The sequence below is a fragment of the Monomorium pharaonis genome, chromosome 7 (genome assembly GCF_013373865.1).
Source record: "Monomorium pharaonis isolate MP-MQ-018 chromosome 7, ASM1337386v2, whole genome shotgun sequence".
Taxonomy (NCBI): Eukaryota; Metazoa; Arthropoda; class Insecta; order Hymenoptera; family Formicidae; genus Monomorium; species Monomorium pharaonis.
In genome coordinates, this window is record NC_050473.1 from 11612240 (window position 1) to 11638234 (window position 25995).

The 25995-nt window shown below is 40.8% G+C and overlaps 3 protein-coding genes across 9 annotated transcripts in view; 1 reads left to right on the plus strand and 2 right to left on the minus strand.

Annotated features, from left to right (window-relative positions):
- The window catches only part of LOC105829565 (M-phase inducer phosphatase), a 43557-nt gene extending 33005 nt beyond the window's left edge, over nt 1-10552 (minus strand). For 2 of the 3 annotated variants that reach the window (XM_012668535.3, XM_012668532.3), the window contains exons 1-2: nt 9118-10552; nt 6892-7176 (exon numbers count right to left, since the gene is read on the minus strand). In XM_012668535.3, coding sequence (XP_012523989.2) covers nt 6892-7033 — 142 coding nt within the window. In that variant the 5' untranslated portion in view covers nt 7034-7176; nt 9118-10552. Of the gene's footprint in view, nt 1-6891; nt 7177-7256; nt 7471-9117 lie in introns of those variants that run through there. The other variant, XM_012668533.3, reaches the window with a different exon arrangement.
- A 141-nt stretch (nt 10553-10693) lies between these two features.
- LOC105829562 (regulator of G-protein signaling loco) lies at nt 10694-18478 on the minus strand. 2 transcript variants are annotated; one of them, XM_028188786.2, is made up of 12 exons: nt 17467-18478; nt 15768-15878; nt 15466-15690; nt 15082-15302; nt 14820-15009; nt 14112-14318; nt 13478-13751; nt 13213-13361; nt 13034-13117; nt 12797-12944; nt 12492-12583; nt 10694-12380 (listed from the first exon to the last, which is right to left on the minus strand). In XM_028188786.2, exons 1-12 carry the CDS (start codon nt 17674-17676, stop codon nt 11916-11918), a joined length of 2376 nt encoding a protein of 791 aa, XP_028044587.1. In that variant the 5' UTR covers nt 17677-18478; the 3' UTR covers nt 10694-11915. The 2 variants fall into 2 exon arrangements, with proteins under 2 accessions (XP_028044587.1, XP_028044588.1); XM_028188787.2 differs by lacking the exon at nt 17467-18478 and adding an exon at nt 17346-17364 and having other exon boundaries at nt 10697-12380.
- Nucleotides 18479-22498: 4020 nt separating this feature from the next.
- On the plus strand, nt 22499-25956 carry LOC105830971 (protein D2). Of its 4 annotated transcripts, XM_028188789.2 has the most exons (4): nt 22499-22628; nt 24223-24368; nt 24891-25124; nt 25477-25953. In XM_028188789.2, the coding sequence occupies exons 1-4, from the start codon at nt 22549-22551 to the stop codon at nt 25827-25829; spliced, it is 813 nt and encodes a 270-aa protein (XP_028044590.1). In that variant the 5' UTR covers nt 22499-22548; the 3' UTR covers nt 25830-25953. The 4 variants fall into 4 exon arrangements, with proteins under 4 accessions (XP_028044590.1, XP_012526220.1, XP_012526214.1 ...); XM_012670766.3 differs by lacking the exon at nt 22499-22628 and having other exon boundaries at nt 24228-24372; nt 25477-25956; XM_012670760.3 differs by lacking the exon at nt 22499-22628 and having other exon boundaries at nt 24348-24475; nt 25477-25956.
- The last annotated feature ends 39 nt before the right edge of the window (nt 25957-25995 follow it).

Genomic DNA, 25995 nt, shown 5'->3' on the forward strand with positions numbered 1-25995 from the left:
CGTCGAGGGGTTGGGGTCGCACCGCGCACCGTTTCAGGGTACGTAGTTACGTGTACGTATATAGGGGTGGGTCGGGTATTCAACTACGGCTACGCAATGCCAGGTGGTGACTGCCGCCCCATGTGTGCTCATATGTCTGCCCCCCAAGTGGCGTTAGTTCGCCGCTGGCTGGCGCGATGCGTGAGCCGGGTATGTGTGTTCGTGCGTATGCAAAGGAACATGAACGCGCGTCACGCAATATATGTAAGCGCGCCTTCGACAGCGCGCCGATGCGATTCTTCGGTTAACCGCCCTACGATGGGCGTGCGATGCCGTGCCTGGTCGTACTCCTTTATATCTCTCCACTCTCGCTCCGTTCGCGCGAACAACCGTACCAGAAAAACTGCGTGCGTTTAGTTTTGAGATATCGCCGGAAACTCGAATTATATACTGTCCCGTTTCCTCCCCGCCCCCTTTCGTTACGATCGAAGATCAAAAGGCCTACTGTCGTTACACCGCCGCAAAATTGATTATACATATTCATAAAAATGTGCCACGCGTCGACCCAGTTTATAAAACGTTCGTCCAGAATATCGCGAGCTGCCTAATTGAAAAACATTATACAGGGGCGTTAGATTTATGCACTGGAGGTTGGGGATTGCAAATTGAAGATTAGAATTCAACTAATCGGAATACAATGTATTAAGATTATCTGAGCGATCGAATTTTTATCTTCGGCTCGCAATCCTTAGTATCTACTGTGCGTAGACCCTGGTACGGGCCTAAAACATGTGTTGCCTACGAGGGACGTGCTCTCGACTATCCGATATCGATTGGCGGGACCGACCGGTCCAACCGGCGCGTGCCACGGTTGCAGAGACCGCGCTATGAATTCGCCCGACGCGAGCGATTCACGTGCGTGCACGCGTGTAATTGCATTTGGAGGAAAAGGGTGGGGACCGCGTATCGCGTCCGACACGGGATTAGAAGATCTAGGAGAATCATCAGGATAGAGCGGGATGGATTAGAAAAAAAAAAGAGAGACGGACAAAGTGAACTGTTTCGCTACGCCAACGAAGCCGTCGGGCACATCAGCGGTTCGCTAAACACGCGGCGCACCGCGGTGCAACGAGATAGAACGCGCGCACCATGTGTGCGCTACATATTTTAAACATGCCCGCACAGGTGTAACCTACCCCACCGTGTCCGTCAACGAGGGCGGCGGCCCTTGTTTCACGTTCGGAGCCGTTCTTACGAATCCTAACTGTCATAATCGTCGTAAAACTCGTAAAAAAAACTTGCGTTTAAACTTCGTACAAGAATTAAGTCATAAGAAGAGAAGCCTTCCTGGATGCCGCAGGAGGTGCTTCCGTTGCGTGAGAACATGCTTTCAATTTGAATATGTATACCTGAAAATAATTTTGTCGACCATTAAAACAATTATAAAGCATCATGAGTAATGTTGTAAAAAGTTGTGACATTTTCTAGCAATTGTTTTGAGGATCTCACATAATTATTTTAATGGCTTAACAAAATTGTTTTTAGATCTCCAGCTAAATTTTTAGATGCTTCAACTCATGTAAGTTACAGCATAGAAATATATTTAAAAAAAACAAAGAGGGAATGAGGGGAGCATTTATTTTATCGTATGGACGAACATTCGCTGGGTCGCACGTTTTCTCCCGTTAATATAGTCAAATTTACCTGCGCGTCATTTTATGCACTGTTAATGTAGTCGGATTTACCAACGTGCGTCCGTCGTTCAAAGAATGGACCGCGCGGCGCGGTCCCTCTTTGGCTATCACATCGTAAAAAAGATGTACGCCGTTAGAAAATGATTCGTTAGCCAGATTCCCGAGCATCCTGGTTAATGTGCCTGTATGAATCATTCTGTTGTATCCCATCGTACCCCGCCGCGTACGGTTCCCGCGCAAGGATCCCGAGGGACCCTAGTCCCCAACCCCATGCAACCGTTTCGGGTTTTTTTTTTTTGCGGTGATAAGTGATAAGACCGTTGAGTGTCGAAAGATTAGGCTACGGTATCATAAACCGTCACATTCCACGTGGTGACGTTATTTTACAGTTAAATATAAATAATATGTAATTAAATGTAAATAATAATTAATAATCAGTCAAAGATAAAATAATTTTTTGTCGCCAGTAGTTAAAACCGAGAATAAACAAACTTTAAAGTCGACACACTGGCAAAATCTTTATTCAAGTCACCTTTATTGTGATTTAATAATTAATAAATTTAAGTAAATGTTTGTGTTAAAGTGACGCGAATAAGACGGCAATCTTCTCACATCGAAAACATGAATCTTAAATATACGATGAAAATCTCACAAAAAATTAAAAAATGTAACCTTTTATCCTGAATAAAAACCAGCTACAAGTTAATTATATTCAATCTTATTCATCTTATTTAAATTACTAGACATGTGTCTAGAAACCGGTGTAATACAGCCTGAGTTCAGATTCCCATGCCACAAACGTATGGGAGCGACTTTATGGATTTACTCGCGCCGTAAGAAGCGCGAGGATCGCGCGTAAGATACAACCTCCCGCATCTGGATCGTCGGAAATCGATCTTATAGAAAAGGCTACTCCCGGTGTTGTTAATCGTTGCCTTCTAACTTGAACGTGAACAGAAAAGCGGACAGACTGTTGAGTAACAGTCTGCGAGAAACGCTTCTGCGTTCCCGTCGTCGGTGGGAATAAAAGTTGAAGCGTGTGCCCTGTTACGCGAGTTGCGAGACGGGACCGGGGGCCAGACGCAACGGGACCAGACACATCGGGACGAGACACAAGAGACCGAGGTAAGGAAACAAGCGACAAGAGAGCGCCTAACGGGGGGTTGTTGGCTGGCTGGCTGGTTGGTCGGTCGGTCGGCCTGTTCGATAACTCGCCCCACTCTCTATCTCGCTCGCTTCTTCTTCTTCTTCTTCCGTCTTTCGACATTAGCGAGGGTAGGCCGCGAGGGTAAGTAAGACGAGGGGTAGTCGAGTCGTGCGTGCAGCCGGCACGCGCTCAACGAATTTTTCATCCAACGGATCCAACGCCAAGGTGCCTCCTCTCCGGGCGCAACCACGAGGAGGGAAAACTGGAATCCTCGGATGGCAACCAACTCCAAGATGTGCCCGCGCGCCAATCGCTGTCGCTATGCGCGACTTATCGCTTCTAATCGTGATCGCCGTGAATTCTCTGTGAATCGATTGATTAAAACAAGGCGGGCGCGCCAGCGAGACAAAAGGGTGGCCGGAAATCAAGGCTTGAAACGACACTGACTCGTCCACCGGCTCGTTCAACATCGCAATCGCGTCGCGATTGTCATTTCGGATGCGATGAACCGCGTTTGGTTCCACAACTCTTAACAGCGTGGAATTCGCGCCCAAATCCGTATCCGAGGCGATTTGCAATTCGGGCCCGCGACCGTTAAAGGTTGCGAAAGTGGCAACCTTCGCCTTCTCCGAAATATTGCGAGACCTGCCTTACCGGCCCTACAGGATATGTTAATGGGACCCCGGGGACCCCGAGGAACCCAAACCTCTTTCATTCTTCTTCCTCCTTTCCTCTCTCGTCGGTCTTTTCTCCTACCCCGCCGCGCCTTTAGCTTTGCCATGGCATGAAACTTCGGGGCATTTAAATATTAAATCTTGATAGGAAAACCATTGGTCAAAGAAGCGTCGTTTGCATCGTTCGATTCGCTCGCTCATCTGCGCCGACGGTTGCCGCTGTGTTTTTTCGCTCTATTTCCCCCATTAAGCGTTTTTGCGGAATATGAAAAGCCCGTTTTTTTCCAAACAAGTCGATATATGTAACAACGTTGCTACAAACGGAATTAATCAGCTCTATTAAAAACGTCAACGAAAGTTTATTCCAAAAATAATAAACACGTCCGCGTTTGTTTACTTTAGGAACGATATTTGACTCAATTGAATGCTAATTGCAATGAGTTGCGAATCATAGATCATTCCACGCGAGCTCCGAAGACAAGTTCCACGTGTCACGCGAAACTTATGGCGTGTTAATTAAAAGCGACGCAATTAAGTCTCTCTCTCTCTCTCTTTCCCCTAACGTTGGATTAACAATTCTGACTATATCGCCGGCTTTAGCCGGCGACGATGGATCGGCATTATTCTTCGGCTTAAAAAGCGTGCCAGTCAGTCGTCGAAGACGCGCGTCCGCAGGTAATTACCTAATTTGCACGCGAGCGGCACGCTTCGTGCGTGCGTATGTCCATCTCGCTCTCCTCACGGTGCCTAGCTATCGGGCGACGCGTACACGCGTCTCGGATACGGCCCGCTCAATACCTAGAGCCGGCGATGTGTATAGGGGTGCCCCGTTCGCTCCCGGTTGTCGTCGTCGTACCCCTCGCACAACGGACTTTCAAGGCAACGGACGAGAACGAAACGCGCCATGTGGCGGCGCAACACTTCCAGCATTTGCAACGGCGACGATAACGTCGGCCGAAGAGTGCGAAAGATCATGGCCGGCTGCGAAACGCCTGCAACGTCTCTCTTAATCCGCGTAATGTTGACCGAACCCCCTATTTAAGATGTAAAACGCCGCCATCGCCGTCTATCTGATTGTCTCATATACGAATTATTCCGGCGGCCAGAGAGCTTTTTCGTATGCAAATGAGGGTAAGTATGATAGCGTATATTCCGCAAAACTCTACACGTTTATCGTTGTCGCTCTGTTATTACGATAAAATTATCAGCAAATGGATGTACTCTCCCTAAACTTCCTTTAACTTAAGGCGCTTCAAAAAGCGAATTTCCACGCGTTTAAGTTTCTTCCATTAATTAAAGTTAATAAGTAAGGAACCCAAATAAAAAAATTAACAAATCAAGGTTTACATCTAAAAAAAATTAGACTTAAGTAAACTGATATCGCGCGTGTTAGTAATTAAGTTATTATCCTTTTCCTGGCGAGACAATAAAGTTGACGGAATTGTACGTTTACATTTATAGACGCATTTATAGACGGCCATTCTTCCGGGTCATCGAACGCAATTATCGCATCAGAAGAATAAGATATGGAATCGGTCAGTCACCTTTAGAGCTAAACGTTAAAGGGAGCCGGAACACGGACCCTAGTCTTTCGCGCGAGACAGCTGTATTCTTAACGGTCTCTCGATGTGTTGATGTCTAACGAGGGTAGGTCAGTATCGATGCACGTAGGATGTATTTAAACGTGTATATATAGTTCCGTCAGACGTGCCTAAGTGTATGTTTACTCGCAGATAATTAGCGCTATTTTTTTATTCATTATTTCTCTTCACTTATTGTAAGCAAGTTACATTAAAACTTTACCACAACGATATGAGATTATTTAAGAACATTGTAACACATAAATATATGTAAATAAAACTTTAATATATTAAAATTCTAAAATATAAATATGTCTACCTTGTCAAATGAATTCATTCCTAGACTGCAACTTGTTCAAATTTAAATTATTTTTTACGAGAAGAAAGCTAAAAATAATATTAACAAATAAAATGTCATAATTAATCAATTCAATGATTGCGTGGATTAACCAAATAAAAAGTTTCCCTAAATGACTCGCCTCGCAAGCCTTGCCATTTCAAAGAAATAGACAAACGTGAAGAATATTTTTTAAACATACTTTTAAAGACTCAAAAATGTACCGTAGAATTACGTTTGATTGTATGCATCGATAGTCATCGGAGTATCTGATTATCAATATCCCAATAGCGCCTAAGTATCGTAAAGCTTAAAAAGCGCGAGGGATGCCCGCTCCCGTCCGCGCCCAGCCGTTCGTTGCGAACCTCCGTCGGGCTTTACCGGGGGTATGAATAAAAGGGGGCGCCAAGCCTAACCAGCCACCCAACAAGGAGCAGGTGAGCACCTGGTCCTCGTAACCCCGGCACGAGCTACTACTTGCCTCGCGAGAAGGTGCTCAACGATCGTGTCGCGCGAGCCTTAATTAACTCGACGTTACGGTTACTGAACGGAAAGCCAAGGGGTAAGACTATAAAAAGAAATAAATGTCGCGTCTTTATCGAGTCTATAGAAATAAAAAAAAAATAGAAGCAAACATATATAATGTTCAAATAACATGCAAACAATGATAGCAATATACAAGCGTTGGAGATAGGAGAGAGGAGGAGTCAACAAAATGAATGAAATAAATGTGTGTAAAAGAAATATATAAAATATCAGCGTGCTGAGATCGCGCGAATGAGAAACACTGACGAGTGAGGCTGCGAACTCGCGGTCGCGGGGTTTCAGACCGGCGGCAGACGTTCACAAATCGTTGAAGGACGGGGAAATCCCTAACGAATAACCCGCCTCTCGAAAGGCTCTCACGTTTCGCTCTATCAATATCCGTTTTGCCCATAATTAACACGATACCCGCCCCGCTTATCATTACAAAAAATAAACAATCTACTAGAATTATAAGTTATACCAATATTTCTGGCGTAATTAGTGTTATCAATTATCAGTGCTGGATGTTAATTAGTCATTACATTTCAGTTGTTCAGAAACATTACTGCAACCATTTGCAGCTATCAATTCGAACTTTCATCGTACAATTATCTCAAATTATTATATAATTCAATACATTGTAGTCATATATTATCATGGGTAATACATTTTCCTTATTGTCATATCGTGGCAAAATAATTTCAACACAAATTTCAGTCTGTCGATACACGAAAAGTTGTTGCCTCTATCAAGTGCCACTTCAATTTATTAATTCAATCTTTTAAAAAGAGACTCGAGTAAATTGCCCTCCGATTCGAAAGGACATATGAGAGAGAAGAAAGTCGATATTTATCTTAACAAAATTTCCTCGCGCATAATTCTCGTTCTCAAAGACTTTATCTCGCAGAGGCAAAATCCCTTCGTGTCGATCTGATACTCTCGTTTCGACACATACCTCTTAAACGTGAAAAGTGACGTTTCTTCGCACTACCGGAATCCAGTGACGATTTCGACAAATCGCTGGCAATGTTGGACATCGGCGATTCGACGTTCGTTGCCTCGCCGAGGGATTTTCCTGGGGAAGATCCTCCGTCCATTCCGATGGTGGTTGTGTAGCGTTTACTCACGTTTACTTTGCGCGGATGCGATGGCAGCTCGGCGAGCCAAGTCAAGGAATGCCAGCGAGACGTAATCTCTCGAATTTATCGTCGAGTCGTCAGATCAGGCACGACGTTGGCTTCTAGGAGAGAGAAAAAAAAAGAAAGCGTCTGGTTAGTCCCTCAGCGATCTCTTGCGAAAAATTCAGCAAAAAAAAATTACACCGCGTAATTTATCGGCGTTCCAATCGTTCGGTTGTTCCAGTAGAGGAGCAATTTTCGTTCATCCATTAAGATCGGCCTCCTTGCCGATTGAAAAATTGAAGAATCGGTTAAAGCGAAAGTATCAGGAAATTACGACAAGAATCGTCATTAAATATGTTTCGTGTGCGTCTCTCGGTTTTGCAGATCGGACTGATTGTGAGATCGCGAATGTCGAACCGTGGACGCACAATAACCCCACCAATTGGCGGGAACGAGATCCGTTGTCGTTATATGACTTCATCCGCGGTAGTCCGTTGATCGCCGTGTATATACGGGGTGTCCAATTCTCGCGTCGATTTTGCACGGTCGCCTTTTTTTTTCCATCGCGCATTACACCGCGTCGGGTACTCAGAAATATTGGTCCTTAATTTATTATTTTGAATTGGCGTTGAAGTAACAGCAACGTTAAATGCAATAAGTATTTGCGACAAATATTTTTTTATAATAATGAATTGTGATAAGTGTAACGATGTTATCTTCGATGAATAAGTGAGAATTATGAATCGTGGCCATCTTCGGCAAGAAATAACTCCGGATACAAAAGCGTTATTTGACTGTATACCGATGTTTATGGGTGCGATTAATAAATCTTTGCTACGCGCGATCTTAAAATTTGTTCATGCTCCGTACCTATTGTGACAATGACTAAACCATCTGATCGTTTATCATTCGAGACGACAGGATGCAGAAATCACGGACGGAACGATAACGGCTCGAGGAACTCGTGGCGATGCGATAACCCGGTGGCTGCTGTCTATTGTTGAAATCAATTGCCATCGGAGCTATTTATTTTAATATTCAATTTCTTCACTTGTGTGTCCAGTGTTAGATTTTTTTTTGTTTTTTACGATTATCACAAAGTTTTGCTAGATACGTAATCGCGCAAATGCGAATCGAACGGGCGAACCGATACTTTCGCGAATTAGTTTTAGGAAAAATGTAACGGTCTCGAATTATTTTAATTACCGCGAATTGCCGAACAGTTTCTCTCGCGGGCAGAAATATCTCTCGCGCCTTCCGCTCTTCGAGGTCGAAGCCGTTGAAGTCGACACGTTACGTTTCCCGGAAACCCCGGTGAGACGGATATTTCTCGCCGACCTCGGCTATACACTAGGTGTGCCGTAAATCGCGACTTCGATCTTATTTACAAATCTACAGAACGGCTCGTCCTTAACGAGAACCGTGTTTAGGAATCACTCGAATCACGAACGACCGAAGGAGAATGGATTAGGAGGAGCCGAGGTCATCAGCCGGGAAGAACTTTCCCGCGTAGGAAAGAACCGAAAAATCTCCCTCCCGAAAATCGGAAGGCGGGAAGGTTTCCCTCCCGCGCATTTTTACCGCTCGAACGTTCCGCAACGCTCTCGGCCCCCCGAGGAAAAACCCTCGATCGAAAAAACAAATCCATACGCGAAAAATCCTCACTCGAGAGCTTGTTATTCGTCTTGTTCGTACCCTCGACACCGCGCTGTTGTAACAGCGTTACCGTCACGATCGAAAGAGCTATTCAATGTATAATACACGTGCTACAGTATATACCCAGCAAACACCAAGTTACATGTAACGTGCTTGTTGGTTGTAATTTCCCACTCAATAATAAAATCGTAATATAACACACGTGTTATATTGCAATTACATTGTTGAGTGAGAGATTACAACAGGCACGTTACACGTAACTTGGTGTTTGGTGGGTTGTAATTTGTACGTTATACGTATAATATCATCATTGTATACGTGTCTTCCATCAAGAAAAATCCATAGCACACACCACGCCCTCATTATCCTGTACAAAACAATCTATATAATGTGACAAAAATTACCCGGAATAAACAACGTCGATGCCTGCGGGACTTCCTCGTCGCGGACGAGTTGCCGGTCGTTGATGCTCGTTGAATAAACACGTTCACGTGCGTGTCACGTCGTCGGAAATGATCGCGAATCGACCGGGAGGGGGTCCTCCTCGTCGCCGGTCGGCGGGCAACAGGATCGGGTAATTCAACGCACGACGTTTCCCTCCCGTCGAGGCACCGATCTCGACGCGAAATCCAGCGACAGTGAGGCTCCCGACGGACCGTCGTCGTGTTGCCGCGCGACGAGATAACGCGGCAGTCCTGCGTATTGCGATTGCGAATTTTGACCACGGTTACCCGCGCGACGACACGTCCGTAACGGAGTCCCGCGCGCAGCCGATGCTCCGGCCCACAGCGACCGATCTGGACCGACCGACAGTCGTCCACTCGTCCCTAATTCGTTAGTCAAATGCGATAAGCCGCACTGCCGTCAAGAAGCGCGAATCGAGGCGCGCGCGCGGGTGGACCGAGAAAAGGCGCGAAACGGGAGGTGGCGGTAGGAGACGGTCTGCTCCCACTAGCCACACTTTCTGTACTCCGTTTTCCCCACACCCTCTCCCGCTTCCTCCCAGATACGTGCCCCCCCCCCCCTTCCTCGGCGACTGTTTGAATTTCTTTTTACTATTAAGTGTTTATTATTAAATAACAAAGCGATTTTAAGATCTTATCTCAGCTTGAAATAAATTACAAATGTATTTAATTATTTTTGATTGCAAATAATATATGCACTCTTTTGTTGGATTAGCTTTCGCTGTCGGATACTTACATTTACTTCCTATTTTTCTTGTCATTATCGTGCTCCATTTTTTTCCTTCAATATTTTTTGTATTATCACTATAAAAAAAACATACATATATATGTGTACATGATTTGTAAATAAATATTCAATGTGAATATAATGAGTAAATGTATGTAACAGTGTATTACGCTTCAGGTTGTAAATTCGTTACACTCAAAGACTGGAGTGACTCCGCCGAAACTTGATTAATCCATCAATATAGTACTGCCATCTAACAGTGCTAATTTAAACTTATTAAAAAATGTTGTACTCATCGGGTGATACAGGATTCTTCGTTTCTAAAGATTTTTACGCAACTTCATTAATTTTATAATTAAATAAATTAACAACTTAATAAGTAAATGTTAACAAAACAACTAAAAATATAAATATTCATTCTATATAGTCTAATAAAACTTATTGCGACACTCATTTTATCAAAGAAATACATATATACATTATTAAATATTGTAAGACTATGTCATAATAAATATCATAATTCGTTGACAAGGATGTATCAGTCATATTTGCGAAAAGTCCTGAAATAGAATCCATATCCTTTAGTTAACAATTTTGTATTTGTGTTTTGAATTTGTATTTTATTCAAACGTTAATAAAATATTATAAAAGCTAGTTGTCTTTAACCTTAGCAGAAAACATGAAAAATAATAGAAAAGGAAAGTAATTTCTTATTACCTTTAGAAAAAACAGGACTTCAAGAAAAGGATAAAGACGATGCCATGGTGTAACCAAAGTAGGTAAACGCTGTTCTATAAAATTTAAAAAATTTATTAGAACTTGCCTGATTCAGACAATCATGTAATACAATATATTAGCATGTCGCAATAAAGGCCCCACCAAAATATAAATGAATTTGTCTCGCATAATTCACTCTATGATGAGTATCTTCCGTTTGTTACAAAACGACGCACGTATTTTTTCTTCCAGCGTGCGTAATACATAATAGTTTTATCGAATCGAAATTATCATATAGGACGTGATCCCCTTTATATCTAATTAATAAAGTTATTCAAAATATTGGAAAAATATATAGATCCCTTTTTCTTTCCTACTATGCTCTTTCGAAGCATATACCTTTTTTAACAATTGTTCCTATATAATCATCTAATAAGCGCATAGATTGTCGTCACCTGGACTTTTTTCGTTTCTCTGGTCAAGAAAATAAAGAAACTCGAATATATAAAATATATAATATATATCATGTGTATATTTACAGTTTCATATCGAATCTGATCCTAGAATGCTATCGTCGTTCAACACGATACGTAAAAAAAGTATTATATAACAAAAATATATATAATATTCTATCATATCGAAAAATACGGATTCCCGTAATAGATTGTCATTTTATATTTCTTCACTCACAATTTATAATTTTTCAATCAACCTTCTATAAAATTAAGATATAACATATCTTAAGAGATTAAAATCAAATTCGAATCTATTGATTATAAATTAATTGCTCTCAACACAGATACACATATTATCACCAACAAAAATTATAATCACTGTATCTATTTTTCTTAATTTAAATAAAAAACAAAAATTATAGAAAACAAAATTACCATTACATTAGACTATCAATGCAAAACGAATACAATACATTAAAAAAAGAAAAAGACATCTTTCAAAAATTCGATATATTTTATAACATACGTAAAATGTTACGTACAATAGCATTCTAGGCAAGGCACAGACAAGACACAATGTTTTCGGAATAAAATCTAAGTAGCGGAATGTAAATATGGAAAAATGCATAATAGGGGAATACAATTAATAATGTCCTATATCCTCCGCCCAGGTATTAACTCCTGCACGAAGCCGTCCCCTGTAATAATTCATAAACGTAATTTTCCTCAGCTACCGTGTCACGTTTCAAACGGTTACTCGTGGCATCACATAAAACACTATGCTAAAAACGAAACGTTAAGTTAACTAAAAAATAACTTTCTTTTTACACAGTGCTCGGTCATTCGATCACATGGTTAGGTCTTTGCAAAGTTTTCGGTGACGCGATGTAGCCGGTCTTCACCACGTTCTTCACGACAAGATTTTTGGGCTTCGGCGGTAACGGTGGAGGTTTCGACAATTTCGTAGGCGACACGTCTGTGTTTCCGAAGCTTCCTGAGTGCGGACTTTTCAACGGAGAATCATTACCATTCTCGACGATCGTCTGATCTCCGTCCACCAATGTCCTATCACCATCTAGAGTGAACGAGCTATCAAGGCACTTATTTAAAGGCTCAGTAATATTAACTAGGGCTGAGAATCGCTCGTTCGCGGTTCCGTTTGTCACATGCGCGGGGTACTCGTATCCGCTGCTGCTCTGCTTGTCTTCACTAGAGTCATAAAACTTTGCAGTGCTCTCGCAATTTGCCGACACCACCCGAGTTCTTCGCATCTTATTAGAATTCGGTTTCCCATTCTCCTTGTTCTATGATCAATAATTTCAATTGTAAGAATCAAAATGTATACATATAATATAGAAATGTTAAAAGAATAAAACAAAGTAAATTTCTTAGATGCAGTGCACATGTAGCTTTACCTTCAAAAAATCTGGCAATTCAAAGTTAATTTCTGTTCCTCTCTGATCCTCTAATCTCGATCTTTGTGCTCTTTTCAATCCTTCATATAATTCTATAGAGAAAAGCAGTTACAACTTAAATAAATTGTTATCTTAATAATCAAGATTTTTTGTTTTTTTTTATGTTTCTAATTAATTAATAACTTCTATATTATTTTGATAATTATATTTATAAAATAAATAATTAAAAATCGCAATCTATGTATTATAAAACATTTTATAAAAGAGAAATATATATTATATTATGTTATATTTATCGTTCTTACCATCTCCATCAAATCTGCCTGGAAGCTGCAATTTTACGCCATTGCGCCACTTAGCGATAAGTGGTGGCTGGGATTTAACGGGCGCTCCCTCATGTATGCAATCGTTTGTATTACCCCTCTCACTTGTATTGCAACATTTAGATTTTGCCTTAACCAACGAAACCGGAAGTAAGTCGCGTGTGTAGATAAATAATAAAACTTCTTAATTGGAAAGATATAAACATCGATATATATTACCTTTTTCTTTCCATGAATTGTCGAATCCCGAAGAAAGAATTTGGTAGATAATATAGAAGATCCTTCCGAGCGTTGATCATCCGACTGTAAAAGGTAATTCAATGAAAAAAATACAGAAATGGTTTAAAAATAATTTGCTGTATAATAGAAGATTATTTGTTAAACATTATTGTGCTTACCTTACATGACCCTTCACTATACTGATATTTATTTCTACTCTTCCCAACCAGAAGTTCCTCAAATACTTTATTAGTAATTTCATCTAGTGTTGGTTGTGCGTGTGACACCTCATCTAAATACTTGGCAGTATGCAATTCTCGTTGAAAATCTATAGAATAACATTTGTAATAAACATTTGTAATAATAAACAATTGTAATAAAATTTAAATCCTTTATTAATTCATTAAATATTGTATAATATTATACGTGTATATATATATTAACCTTCTTCATTCGCCACTACAGTGATACGCGTAGGAGCATTAATAGCTATGATATCCATAGAAACACAACGACCTTCGCTCCAAATACTAATTGAGTCTAAATTAAAACCATATTTATTTAGAAGAGGTCTCAAAACTTCTTTCAGAGTTTTCCCCTTGTGAGCGATAACACTTATTATCCTTCGTGAAGGCAGTTCTACTTTTAAAACTTTTGTAAGAACGACCTCCACTTCCTGGCCTGCTAATACTGACGAAAAACATTTCGTATCCACCATCTGCAAACATTATAGAATTATCATAATAGATGCTCTACATTAAATTGCATTAATGCAATAATTCAATAATGTATGATTAAAATACCCATAAGTCACAAATATGTGCAGATAACAAGATATTTTTATTTGCATTTTTGTAAGACATAATAACTTTTATCTTTTCCACCACCAAATTATACAAGATAGACAAAATAGTAAATAAAAAAATATGTTACCCATTACAAGTTTACTTCATGTAAGCTAATGTAAAAAATTCCAGAGAAACTTTATGCATTATGCAAAAAAAAAAGCAAAACTTCATGCATGAGATAAACAGTATTTCTTGTAAAACATGCATTTAGTTAAGAAGGCAGCACAAACCTCATCCGTTGCTAGTATTAAAACATCATAGTTAGAATATCGTAGAGCTCGCTTATCGAGAAGACGGGTAACCACATCTTTAATGGTTTCAGTTTGGCTGGTTGTCACTACAGTAGTGGACCCATCAGGCAATATGACTCGACATAAACCTGTACATTTGCTGCGATCTTTCTTTTCGTTTGTTTGTCCATCGCAAGACGATACAGACTACAAGTGAACACACATTTGTTCACATATACATAGATTGACATGTACATTTTTAAGTGTATTTTAGAATCTATATAATGGTATGAAATGGTCTGATACTGTTTCGCAAGTCTAAAAACCTTGCTTAACAAAAAAATGTATAGTGGTTGAAATTAAAATCGATAGCACCTGATACATCTTAGTGGATTAATGCAACATATGTATTACTCTTTCACCCGATTATTGAATATTAATAACTACTGTCCAAAGATATATTACTAAAAGCACTCTTTACAAAATAGAGATTTACACACAACACTCGATAAAAAAAACTCAAAATGCAATCAAAAAAATTTCTCACAAGAATTATGCAAGTTTCACTTCAATACTGGCACATACAAATCATACAACAATCTTTTAACTCACTTATAAAAGAATGGCAATTCTATTGTTACTCAATAATAATTTTCATATTTACTTAAAACATTATTAGTTTGATATATTAGTTGCAATAATACTTACTTTGTTAAACGACTGCCGTAACGCCAAATCCCACGATGCTAATGACGACCGACTACTAGATATTGACACACTGTCCTCATTATTATTGCCTTCCGTTTCTCTCTTAATGACTGTAAAGCTTTTATATATAGTCTCACTTCGATTAGGGGCTTTGTTGTACTCTTGTTCACCACGATCTTTTGATTTAGATCTGAAAATACAATAAAATACACATTGCAAATGTTTTCGCTTATCAATAGAAATAAAGTTTGTAAATAATTACCTATTCTTTCTGTTCCATGGAAGAATTGATTTTCGACAACGATCTTCTGCATCTGAGTGACTCTTCTTTAATTTTACACTAGGCGAACTTGTAAGATGTAGATCACAGTCTTCTGTATCAATAATTGCGCTCCCTGCTTCCAGACAGGCACGATAAAGTTCTGATCGTAAAAATCTCGGATAACTGTCAAACTTCATTAGATTGAATACTTGTTTCTGAGCCTGAAACAGTAATAGTAATTATTTGATTTGATACAATAATAAAAAATCCACAGACATTTATTTTGTAACAAAAAAGAAAAAAAAATTTTAAGCGCTTTAGCAATACAAGATTTATTTTTAATAAAAGTAACAATCGGGCAAAATCACAAATTCTTAATAGTACCTGCAGAAATAAATCCGCGGGTGCTTCGTCGAGTAATTCTTGAGTAATTTGTCCGGACGCATGACTATCAACATTTACTGGCTCGGCAGCTGTACTTGACAAATGTCGCTGGTATATTTGACAAGCTAATCGGTGACGCATAATAATGTCTTTAGTATCTTTATATCTCTCACAAGCAGCCCAAAAATATATATTTTCATGACTAAACTCCTTCTTGAGAAATTCCTTAAATAAAATCAATTGAGTTCAGTAATGGCACACACATACAGCATTCAATAAACAAAAAAGAAATAGCTACTCACAGCGAATGTTTGCAAGCCTTTTGGATCCTCCAACAGTTTTTCAAATCCATTTGCCCACGTGTGCACACCTTTGCAGTCACTGTTTTTGTCACAGGACTCAGTACTACCATACTGTAACAGATATACATCCTATTAATTAAAAAAATTGAAAAATAAATCTAAGAATATTGTTTTAACGTTATTACATAGTACAAACGTTATTACATAGTACAATCTAAATAAAGAAAATTTTCTTTTGTTATATCCGTTATTTTAAATAAATCTTATTATTAAAAATTTCTCTTGTGGCCTAATTAGCAAGGTCTTTATGTTAAAGAAAGTCAGAAAATTAATGCTTAAACAAGTTCTACTTTTCTTTAAACACTTGCACATTTCTAAAACACTTATCAAATTATTTAATTAAAGAATTCTTTTGAATGGAGTGGGCGTAGAAATCGTTTTAAAATAAGTGGGATGTCGATCGTTTCTATCGTAATTGCTGCTAGTGTAGTCAACATTCTTATTATTATTATTATTATATTATGCACAATACATTTATTCGCGCGGATTCCATTTGTTCATTATATCGAAGTCTCCGAGAGAAAGATTCTAATATTTACTTTGGCACATTCCGAGTCTTTGCAGTTCAGCACCTGTCGTGCACGCAACAGGTGCGCGCTATGAGAAAACGCTTTCTTGGATCGCTCACCTCGCATGCTCTGTTTTCCCATCCCCTTTCCCCCGTGTCTTCCCACACGTGCGGAGTCGACGCGCAATTTCATCTTCCCACGTACGATTTTTCTCGAATCGACGGTGTAACTGGACGAGCGACTTAAATGACAGCCCGGCAAGTTATTCAACGGAGTTACAATAACAGTCGCAACAGTATTCCAGGTTGACGGAGAAGGAAGTTAAAAATGTTCCGTAGCATATCGGACAATTCGAGGAATGCGACTTAAACGGAGACAAACAGTGAGTCGTCGCGCGCTATGAGCTCATGAGACCGAAGCCCGTGATTACCAATAATTAAGGAAACAAGTCGCGTCAGCGTGTTTGCCGTCGCCGCCGCCGCAGCCGGCGGGAAGAACGTTAATGAACAATCGGCAGGCCCCCAGCCTGGACTTAATTAAAAAGAATGCGATTATCGTGCTCTTACGATGATTTTATCCCATGAATAAAACTTTGTATCCCGTTGTTTCTACGGCGCACGAAACGATTTTTCCATCGAGAGATGTACGCGCGATGTTGATTTATGTTCACTTTGACCTCTCCATTCGCTCACTTTATCACTTAATCATCCGGCATACACAGGGTGTCAAATTTAATGCAGCAGAAGGACATCGTATGTGACATGAAGTTTCCTACCGACTGCTTCTTATATAATCGCAACACTAATTACGTAATAATTTACAAATATTCTAAAAGGGGAACAAAATATTGTAATAATACTTGGAGTCAGAAGACTTGTCAGTTTATGAAAAAACCATAAGGTTCTCTAATTAGTTAGGGACTTGTAAGCGAACGGAATAGAAATAAGAACAGTTGAAGCAGTATGGAGTAGCGGTGAGAGAGCTAGTGAAATCCCGAGTTTAAATTTACCTAATGCTTCTCTAAATTTTTTCGTCGCTTACAATATTTCACAAATGCATGTCTTTGCGAAACGATCTTTCCGCCTGTGTTGCCGCATCAATCTCATCGATTAAACTGAATACAAACTTACGATGGATGACGGAACTCCTTCTAAACATGGATCCGTTCCAAATTTGCCGAACGATGCGTCATCGGGGAATTGTCGTGGCGGCAGCCGTACGCGACAACGTGCGCGATGCACGCCCGAACACCCCGGGCAAACCTGCCCGTGCCCATTTTTTCTACGTACTGATTTCGCCAGTGCATCCATGTCACGCTCGCAGGCCGCGCGTTTTCGCATCGGCTGCGGCGGCAATGTCACTTGTCAGCCTCCCTGGAGTCGCACGTACCGCGGCTGACAATTGCATACTTTAGCGCAAAACAGGTAAAAGAACGAACGACGACGTTGATAACGGAAGCTAAATGGGTGAGTTACTTGTATAATAACGAGGGCTCCGCCCAGCACGGAGAATCGCCGAGCAACGGCGCGAACGACTCGCCGTGTTCGCCTTGGCAGACAACGTGACGCGACGCGACGTGACGCGGCGCCGCAGGATGCACTACGAGTCGCGGACGATGGCGATAACGAGTACTCAGAATGGCGCAATCATCGATGACATTATTGCGACCGCACGCACCGTGCGCTACACGGCTACTACCGCGTTTGCTCCGCGGCGTGTTACGACGCGCTGAGGCTGTGGGGCCACTTCACGCTCGAACAAGGCCCACTTCCCTCCCTCTATCTATCTCTCTCTTTCCTTCTCTCGAAGTCCCTTCACCTCTCTCCCTCGGCGCTGCTGTCGACTGATTCATTCTCATCGCCGACCCCCGTCACTCGTCCCGCACCTCTTCCGCTACCACTACTACACAACGGGCCCGCGTCACGGCCTTTCCCTCTCTGTCTCCACCGACGAACTCTATCGTTCAACCTCGTTTTAACATCTATGCAGGGCCGCATGCAGGGACTCGGTGGGATCGGAAGTATTCGTGAATGCAGAAGCGGAGTTGAGATCTTAAGTGAGCTGTGTAAGGAATATGAATTGATTAAAAACAATCCAGGTATAAACGAATAGAGTGACCTTATCGCGAATATATTAACGTAGTTTTGTACAATTAAAAATAATGAAATAAAATGCGCAAAACTCTTACTTAAAAAATAAATATACCTTCAATTCTTTCATAGAATCAATTAATATTATATGCCAGCTTAATTCAACTAACGAACTATAATTCAATGCTAATGTAATGAATAATGTTTAAGATATTTTTCGATGATACATATAACTGTGATACTAATAAAGATTGCTTACGATATAGACATGAGAAAGATCGGCAAATTATAAGCGTAAGGAATGGATTACCCTTTGTGCGGCCGACCCTGCATCTATCACCGTAAGGATCTATGCACCTAAAGGCGGTACATCAACCTCAGTTCGCGGGAACATTCTTTTAACATTACTTTAGGCATTGCCGGTTGTAACGTAGTTGTCAAGAACTATTTCCAACTCTACGCAAAAATTCGAGTTTAGCGACTCAATTCTTTTCACAATCCCATTATACTAATTCATGTCATTTTGCGCTTTAAAAATTGCAATTTTTTAGTTTTAGCTGGTTGCTGTCAGTAGACAGCAACCAGCTAAAACTGAAAAATTGCAATTCTTAAAGCGCAAAGTGACATGAATTAAAAGAGATATTAAAAGAGATTTTTCCAAGATTATCGAATGCAGTTGTAGAAAATCATAGACCTATATAATTTCAATTTTTATCTCTTTATTAATTAAAAAATTTTTTATTTAAAGATATTTAACGTTCTAAATTACAAAAATAAATAAATATCAAATTAATTCTAATATAAAGTTTGCTACGAGATGAATACTTCGAATTCGTCGGAGGCTCAGGGGAAAGGAAGTACATGACCGCCGAGACGTCCTGTATTTATACTACGCGAACTCGAGCATATCTATTGCTTCAGTTTGTAATCCCATTCTTAGAAGCGACAGATACGCCTATATGCCAAATAAAGTAATCGTTTGCGAAAGCGTGTGACGTAAGTAAAACACGGGAACGTGTTCGCCCAGAACCGCCGATCTGGTTTCTGGTTGTTTCGTTTTCACTTGACCCCTTGCCTGTGTATGCACGGGCGCAAATCACGAGGCCGGAAACGATGCCGCAGCCGTGAATAACGAGTACATGAGAGAAACCGGAAATCGTTTGCGACGACAAATCCTACGGGAGCATTAGCGTTACTAATGTGCACGTTTTTTGAAAGTAATCAGAAACTCGTGAGAAACGCGGGGAAAATATATTATCTCACGTACGTTTCGCTAATTGGCGTTAAAAAGATATACCGGATTCCGGTAATTTAAATACTATGTAATGATAAAGTAAAATAATTAAAGAATATATATATATATTAAAAAAAATATTTTTCTTTAAGAATATTTATAAAATCTCCAAAACAGCAATGCAATTGTCAGATTAAATCTCAGATAAAATTTTAACTCTACATAAATAAAAAAAAGAGTAACATGTTATAGACATAATTAAAAACAAAAATTAATGCATATAAAAATTAATTTTAAATATTTAACTGAATATATAACTGAATATTAAATATTTCATGCAGAAATTAAAACACACTTGCTATTATAATGCCACTTGCGAAAATGTTAGAAAATTGATTAACGATTTCTTAAACAGACAGATTTACGTACATCAGCAAGACAAAAAAATGTCTAAAAACTCTGACAGATTGAATCAAACGAAAGGTTTCTCACTATGCAGTTGTCCGAAGCGCTGCTACGAAAGTTCCGTATCTCCTGCAGACTTCCCCAAGGACGAGGCTTGTCGGATTTGCCCGAATACGAGTGACAGTAGGGTGGTCGCGCGTATTCCATGCCGGAATTGATGTCCTCCAGGCTGTGCACCAGCGATTTCGTAACCTGGCCGCAGTACACCTTCGGACTAAGCTTGTTTTTAGTGTCCATGAGACGCTTTAATCCCTCCGTCGATGCCACTTTAGAAGACTCCGCCGCGATGTCCTCAATGCCGTCGAGCAGCGCCGCGGTGCAAACGGACGCGAGAGATCCAACGGACGTACTGGCCAACATGGTACGTCCCGTCGCAGCAGGGGCAGATGTTCCGACGCAGGTGGTGGTTGTACCCTCCCCACTCCCCGTCACGTGTCGCATCTCTGTGAAAAGCGCATTTCGTTTAGTTCCCCACCATCACTGCTTATTAGATCCAAAGTTAAACGAATTCTCTCACAATTGGCCTGTTCTTTTTAGCTACACTGGTGCACTGGTGCAACAAATTAAAGAGAGACAAATATATTTTTTCTCATTTTAACTTATTGCACCAGTGCAGCAGTACAGCTAAAAAGAACAGGCCAAATTGTACCCCATTTCGAGTCAGTTAAAGAATAAAAAGAATTCCAAAAATAATGCGAACGCAATTTTTGCCGCATCATGTTTCGGAGTGTCACGTCGAGTTACCTTCAGAAGGATCGAATTTTATTTCCTCGTTCCACAATCTGGCCTCTGAGATCGCGCGAACTGTCAATCGGTGTCCCGTAGCCTCACTGACAGATTCTCTAGGTAATCGCGCACTTACATTCTGAAATAAATTATCCATGAATCAAAAAATAAATTACAAAGTAAACTGAGCAAACAATAAGTCGCTTTTAATATATTTCCATCATTGTATACATATAAAAATAAAAATATAATAAATTATATTTTTAAAGTATTAAAAACATCTCTCAAATTTCATGACAACATCTGAAATTTCAAGGAGTTTATGTATTCAATTTATGTTATAAATAAATTTAATTGAACAAAACTTGCATTCTTGTACTCTTATCTCTTCCAATTTATCTTAACAATTAAAAAATATTTCTAATGTTGCTCAGACTATAGACAAATTTGCAAAGTTTTGTTCCTGAGTTTATAAAATAGAGAGACAGCATTAACAAAATAAAATAAATCAGTTTATAGAAAGTACCCTATATTGCATATTGGAAGAGTATTGCCTCCTTCGTTCACAGTCGTTCAAAGTGTTATTTCCCGAGCAGCTGCCGTAATCGTCCTTAAATCCAATCCCGGAATCACTGTTGCTCGAATGAGCGGTCGATGTGCTGATGTTGCTCGGTTGAGGAGAGGCGGCATCCAGGCGTATGCGCGCCTCATTGTAAGAACTCGTCTCCCCGTTTGTGCAATCGGATATATACAATGTCTGTATGGCACCAATGAGGCTCATGCAACTGTCGGGAAACTCCTGGCAGACGTTCAGCTCCGACGACTTCGTACACGTAAATCCGAACACGTTACATGCACTGGAATGCACCTCGTGGTCGATTAACTTGTAATAAATAGTAAAAACGTGACACGAGTTCGAGACGATATCGTCCTCCGCGTTCCTCGTGGACTTGGTTAATATTCCAAAGTACTGCTTGTCTTGGTCGGAGAAGGAGTTGCAGAATATTATCCGATACGAAGGGTACTCGGCGATAACGCGATTCTCCGAGTTCGTGAGTTTAATATTGGCAACATGGATGGTGAGAAGAACAGTGGTTGGATTTCGCTTCTCAGCCTTCAGTCTTTTAATGCATTTTCTTAAAACCTGCAACAAAAAAGTAAATAATAATTTATGTTTTGTTTCTTGTGATTTCTACAGCACAAAATAAGTGTTACAGCATCAATTAAACTATTTAATTAAATTTACAACTGGTCAAGCATTAATTAAATTATTATAAATTTTTCTAGGACAGACATATTGGAAATGTACCTGCATCATAGAGGACGGATGCAACTGATTCGGTATGTCAATGGTACCGAGGTAACCGACGACCGTCCGATGCACGATTTTCTCGGAGTCGCGCTTGTGAGACACGGGTGGCGGCGGCGGTGGGAGCGGTGGGCTCGTCATGTTCCAGCGATAATGCGGGCCGGAGCAATCGTACTGATCTTTCGCGCCGCCGAACAGGACCGGGTGAAACATCGCGCCGCTCTGAAGATCTCTGACCACCTTCGCCGCCCTGCATTGCAACTGCAAAGCACTCGCATTAACGGCCCGTGGCTTGTGCGCGTACTTGGGCTTGGATCTTACGGTGGCCAGGCCGCCCTCCTCGTCCGAGGAGTCGGAATAATAGTTCTCGGCGATCTGTAGCCGCAGGATGCCCTTGCTGCTGCCGATCAGCTGCACCACGTCGTCGTGCGGCACCTTGCTAACGTTGTGGCCGTTCACGGCGACGAGGTAATCACCGGCGCGCAGCCCGGCATTCTCCGCCGGGCTGCCCTGCACGATGCAACTGAGGATGCACGGCTGCTGGCCGGATATCGTGAAGCCAAAGCCCTTCGCACCGCGAATCACCTCGACCGCTCTCACCCCGTAGTTCACCCGCTTCTTCTTCCGCCTGTGATTCTGATGCATGTCTAGTCGTCTGCCGCTCTCCGCGTGCTCGGCTCTCGCTGAACGTCACGAAGGGTCGTTCCCAGGGAGAAAGCGGGCGCGTTCACCACCGTTGTCGTCAAGTAGCACGTCACCCCCGTGGCTCACCGACTCCATAATTCGCGGGCCTCATATCATCACAACGGTCATCCTCCTCCGTTCATCCTTTCGCTCAGTAACGGCCACTCGACTTCCCCAGAAGTCTGAAACCAATGCTTCAGAGGAGAAGTCTTCCACGAGAAGCTCCTCCGCGATGGATAGTGCAACTACCTGTCACTCGTGTGGGACTACACCTGGTATCTGGCTACTACTCGCTCCTACCCATGGGAATTATTTGTCGATCATCCGTCGATCATCCCGACGAAGAGGATGTTCACTACGTGTCACTCTGCATCGCTCGTCGGCCGAGACCCTCGCGTTAACAGCAAACTCCAACTACGAGCGGATGTTTTGGAATGCGTCCATCGAGAAGGCTAGAGAAGGTGATCGACCTTGCGGGAAATATGCCTAGCCCCGAGGTGGCTCGTAAGAAGGCGCGCCGACGTTGTCGCGGCGAGTGATTGGCTGTCGACGAAGAAGGGCATTCTGGATTCTGGACATTCCGCGTTTTCCTTACCAGCGGCCAATCATCGCGTGCACATTTCGAGTCTGTTCATCCACCTTCCCATATATATAACGTAAAATAGATATATACTAAACAATTTCTTTGCATCGCAATAAAGATATTAACTTTGTCGATTTTTCAGTTTTATTTTTTTTTTTAATTAAGTTTTAATAAAATTTAATAAAATTAAAAAATACTCAAAAAAACTTTATCTTAAAAATTTCATGACTTTGATTTCTAAATTCAAATTTAATTTAGAAGATGTGACGCGTCGTTTTTCATTCCATATTTAATAAATTAATTATTTTGTTTCTATAATATTTTGCCATTAATTATAATTTATTAATATTAATAATTTTAGCACAAGCAACGTTTGATAAAGATTCCAAGAAATAAAAGTAAAGCAAGATGAAAAACTATTTTTTTAATTATGCCTCATCAATTTAATACTATTTTTAACATCCTATCAAGGTTTATTTTAAGATTAATTGAGAAATAACTTTATTTGCGCCACTAGAGAAAATGCGGTCTATTTTCTCTCCTGAAGTTTTGCCAGAAGCCGCCGATCGCAAATCCATTCTCTTTCCGGAAAGATAATTTTCAAACTTCAGTTTACAAATTTCCTTTCTTTCATACAAATCTAAAATGTAATCTAAAAAATTTTCGCAAAGGATCAAACTCGCGAGCGAGAAGCGCTTTATTTAAAAAAAATAAAGCGCCTCCTTCGTTCCATCTGATATTCCATTGTTTATTGCGATCGGCACACCTCTTGACTTTTGTTTATTTTTTTTTCAGCCGCGAGGCGCAAATAGGTGCATTGGTGCATATAGAGCTCGCACGTGACCCGCTCTTTGAAGTGAACTCGCGTTTGGAAAGTCACCGGCTAACAGATAATAATCGGCGGCCGATAACGGACTGTTACATAAATCGTCGGCGAGGACGTGAGTAAGCATACGATTCCAGCACGTTCCATTAACTCGTCTTCTGTCCCCTAATTGTGCATCGCGAGTGCGCGTACCGGTCATGTCTGTGTGTCTTCACGCTTCGAGTAATGTCAACTTCCCGCGATTAAATCTATCATTAGCGAATTACAGCCGGCGCGCGGTACGGCCGGTTCACGCTACCGGGAACGGACGTCGGGACCGCGTATAAGAGCGAAACTCTCGCGAATCGCTGGCATTGCTGCGAACGGTTCGCAGCTCACTCAGCAAAATGGTGCCGCGTCACGAGATTTTCGTCGTGATTTTATGTTTGGGTATATTAGACTGAGCGCCCCGATTCCGTTCGCCGCCCGCTTCCCGGCAAAGACGCAATTTGGTGACGCAACGGATCCGCTTATTGTGATCGCTCGTGGAAGTTAACACACGAACATCGACGTGTCCGTTGTGTCACCAAGTCATCCTCGACTACCTCATCTCCTTGACGACAATTAATGAACTGACGGATCGTTTTTTCATTCGCAGGAATTGCATCGGTTGTGGGAACACGTCTATTGTCATCCATGGCTCAGGCACTGCAGACTCACGAAGTCATTCCAGATGTGGTGGACAAGGTGCCCGCCGACGTCCTGAACATTACCTATCCCAACAATCTCGCCGTTGAGATAGGCAAGGTGCTCACACCGACTCAAGTCAAAGATCAGCCTACTGTGCAGTGGAATGCAGATCCAAATGCATTTTACACCTTGTGCATGAGTGGTTTGTAGCTTGTCATACATGTTTTATTAAAGACTTCAGAGTGAGAGTGTGATCTATAATTTTTTTTGCTTTTACACACTACACTTGTACTTTAGTCGTGAAGCTATTCTAGAATCATTTATAACCTAGTATCTTTATGTTTATGATACATTTAAAAGTTTGTAAAACTTTATTTTAAAGGAATTACAAGAGACAAAAATTAGATTTTCTGCAGAAAGGACACACGTTTGGTGTTAAATAATAATCTATTACATAAAGTAGTTTTTTGTTCCATTCTATCACAAGTTTTTCAATAGTAATTTGATAAGTTATTCAACTTTGTGCTCTATATCTTGTTCTCACACTTAAACAGATCCTGACGCCCCAAGCAGACAGGATCCTAAATTTCGTGAGTGGCAACACTGGCTAGTAGGCAATATTCCTGGATCGGATGTGTCTAAGGGAGAGGTTCTACATCAATTCATCGGTTCTGGACCTCCACAGGGTACAGGTCTCCACAGATATGTATTCTTTTTGTACAAACAGCCTGGAAAGCTTACTTTTGACGAGAAGCGCTTAACCAACCGAAGTGGTGACAACCGTGGCAAGTTTTCCACTAAGAAATTTGCTGCTAAATACAATCTCGGCGATCCGATTGCCGGTAATATGTATCAAGCGGAGTTTGACGATTACGTACCGATTCTCTATAAGCAACTGGGAGTTTAATTTTCTACATTGCATACAATTTACAATGATATACATAACAATGGTTTATACATAACAAATGGTTTATACATAACGATGTATATTCAATAGTTTGTTGAATAAATACACACCAAATATTCTTCAATATACTAGCGTTTGTATCTGTATTATTAAGAATTTATTAAAA

Excerpts from the sequence above, each read along its gene's own strand:
- LOC105830971 (XM_028188789.2), top strand. The coding sequence starts at position 22,549 with ATGCCCTTGCTGCTGCCGATCAGCTGCACCACGTCGTCGTGCGGCACC. Across the intron at positions 22,629-24,222 it reads TGGCCGTTCACGGCGACGAG|CCGCGAGGCGCAAATAGGTG; the intron begins GTAATCACCGGC and ends TTTTTTTTTCAG. Across the intron at positions 25,125-25,476 it reads TTACACCTTGTGCATGAGTG|ATCCTGACGCCCCAAGCAGA; the intron begins GTTTGTAGCTTG and ends ACACTTAAACAG.
- LOC105829562 (XM_028188786.2), bottom strand. The coding sequence starts at position 17,676 with ATGCGAAAACGCGCGGCCTGCGAGCGTGACATGGATGCACTGGCGAAA. Across the intron at positions 15,691-15,767 it reads AAGGCTTGCAAACATTCGCT|GAATTTCTCAAGAAGGAGTT; the intron begins GTGAGTAGCTAT and ends ATTTTATTTAAG. Across the intron at positions 15,303-15,465 it reads CCGCGGATTTATTTCTGCAG|GCTCAGAAACAAGTATTCAA; the intron begins GTACTATTAAGA and ends TTACTGTTTCAG.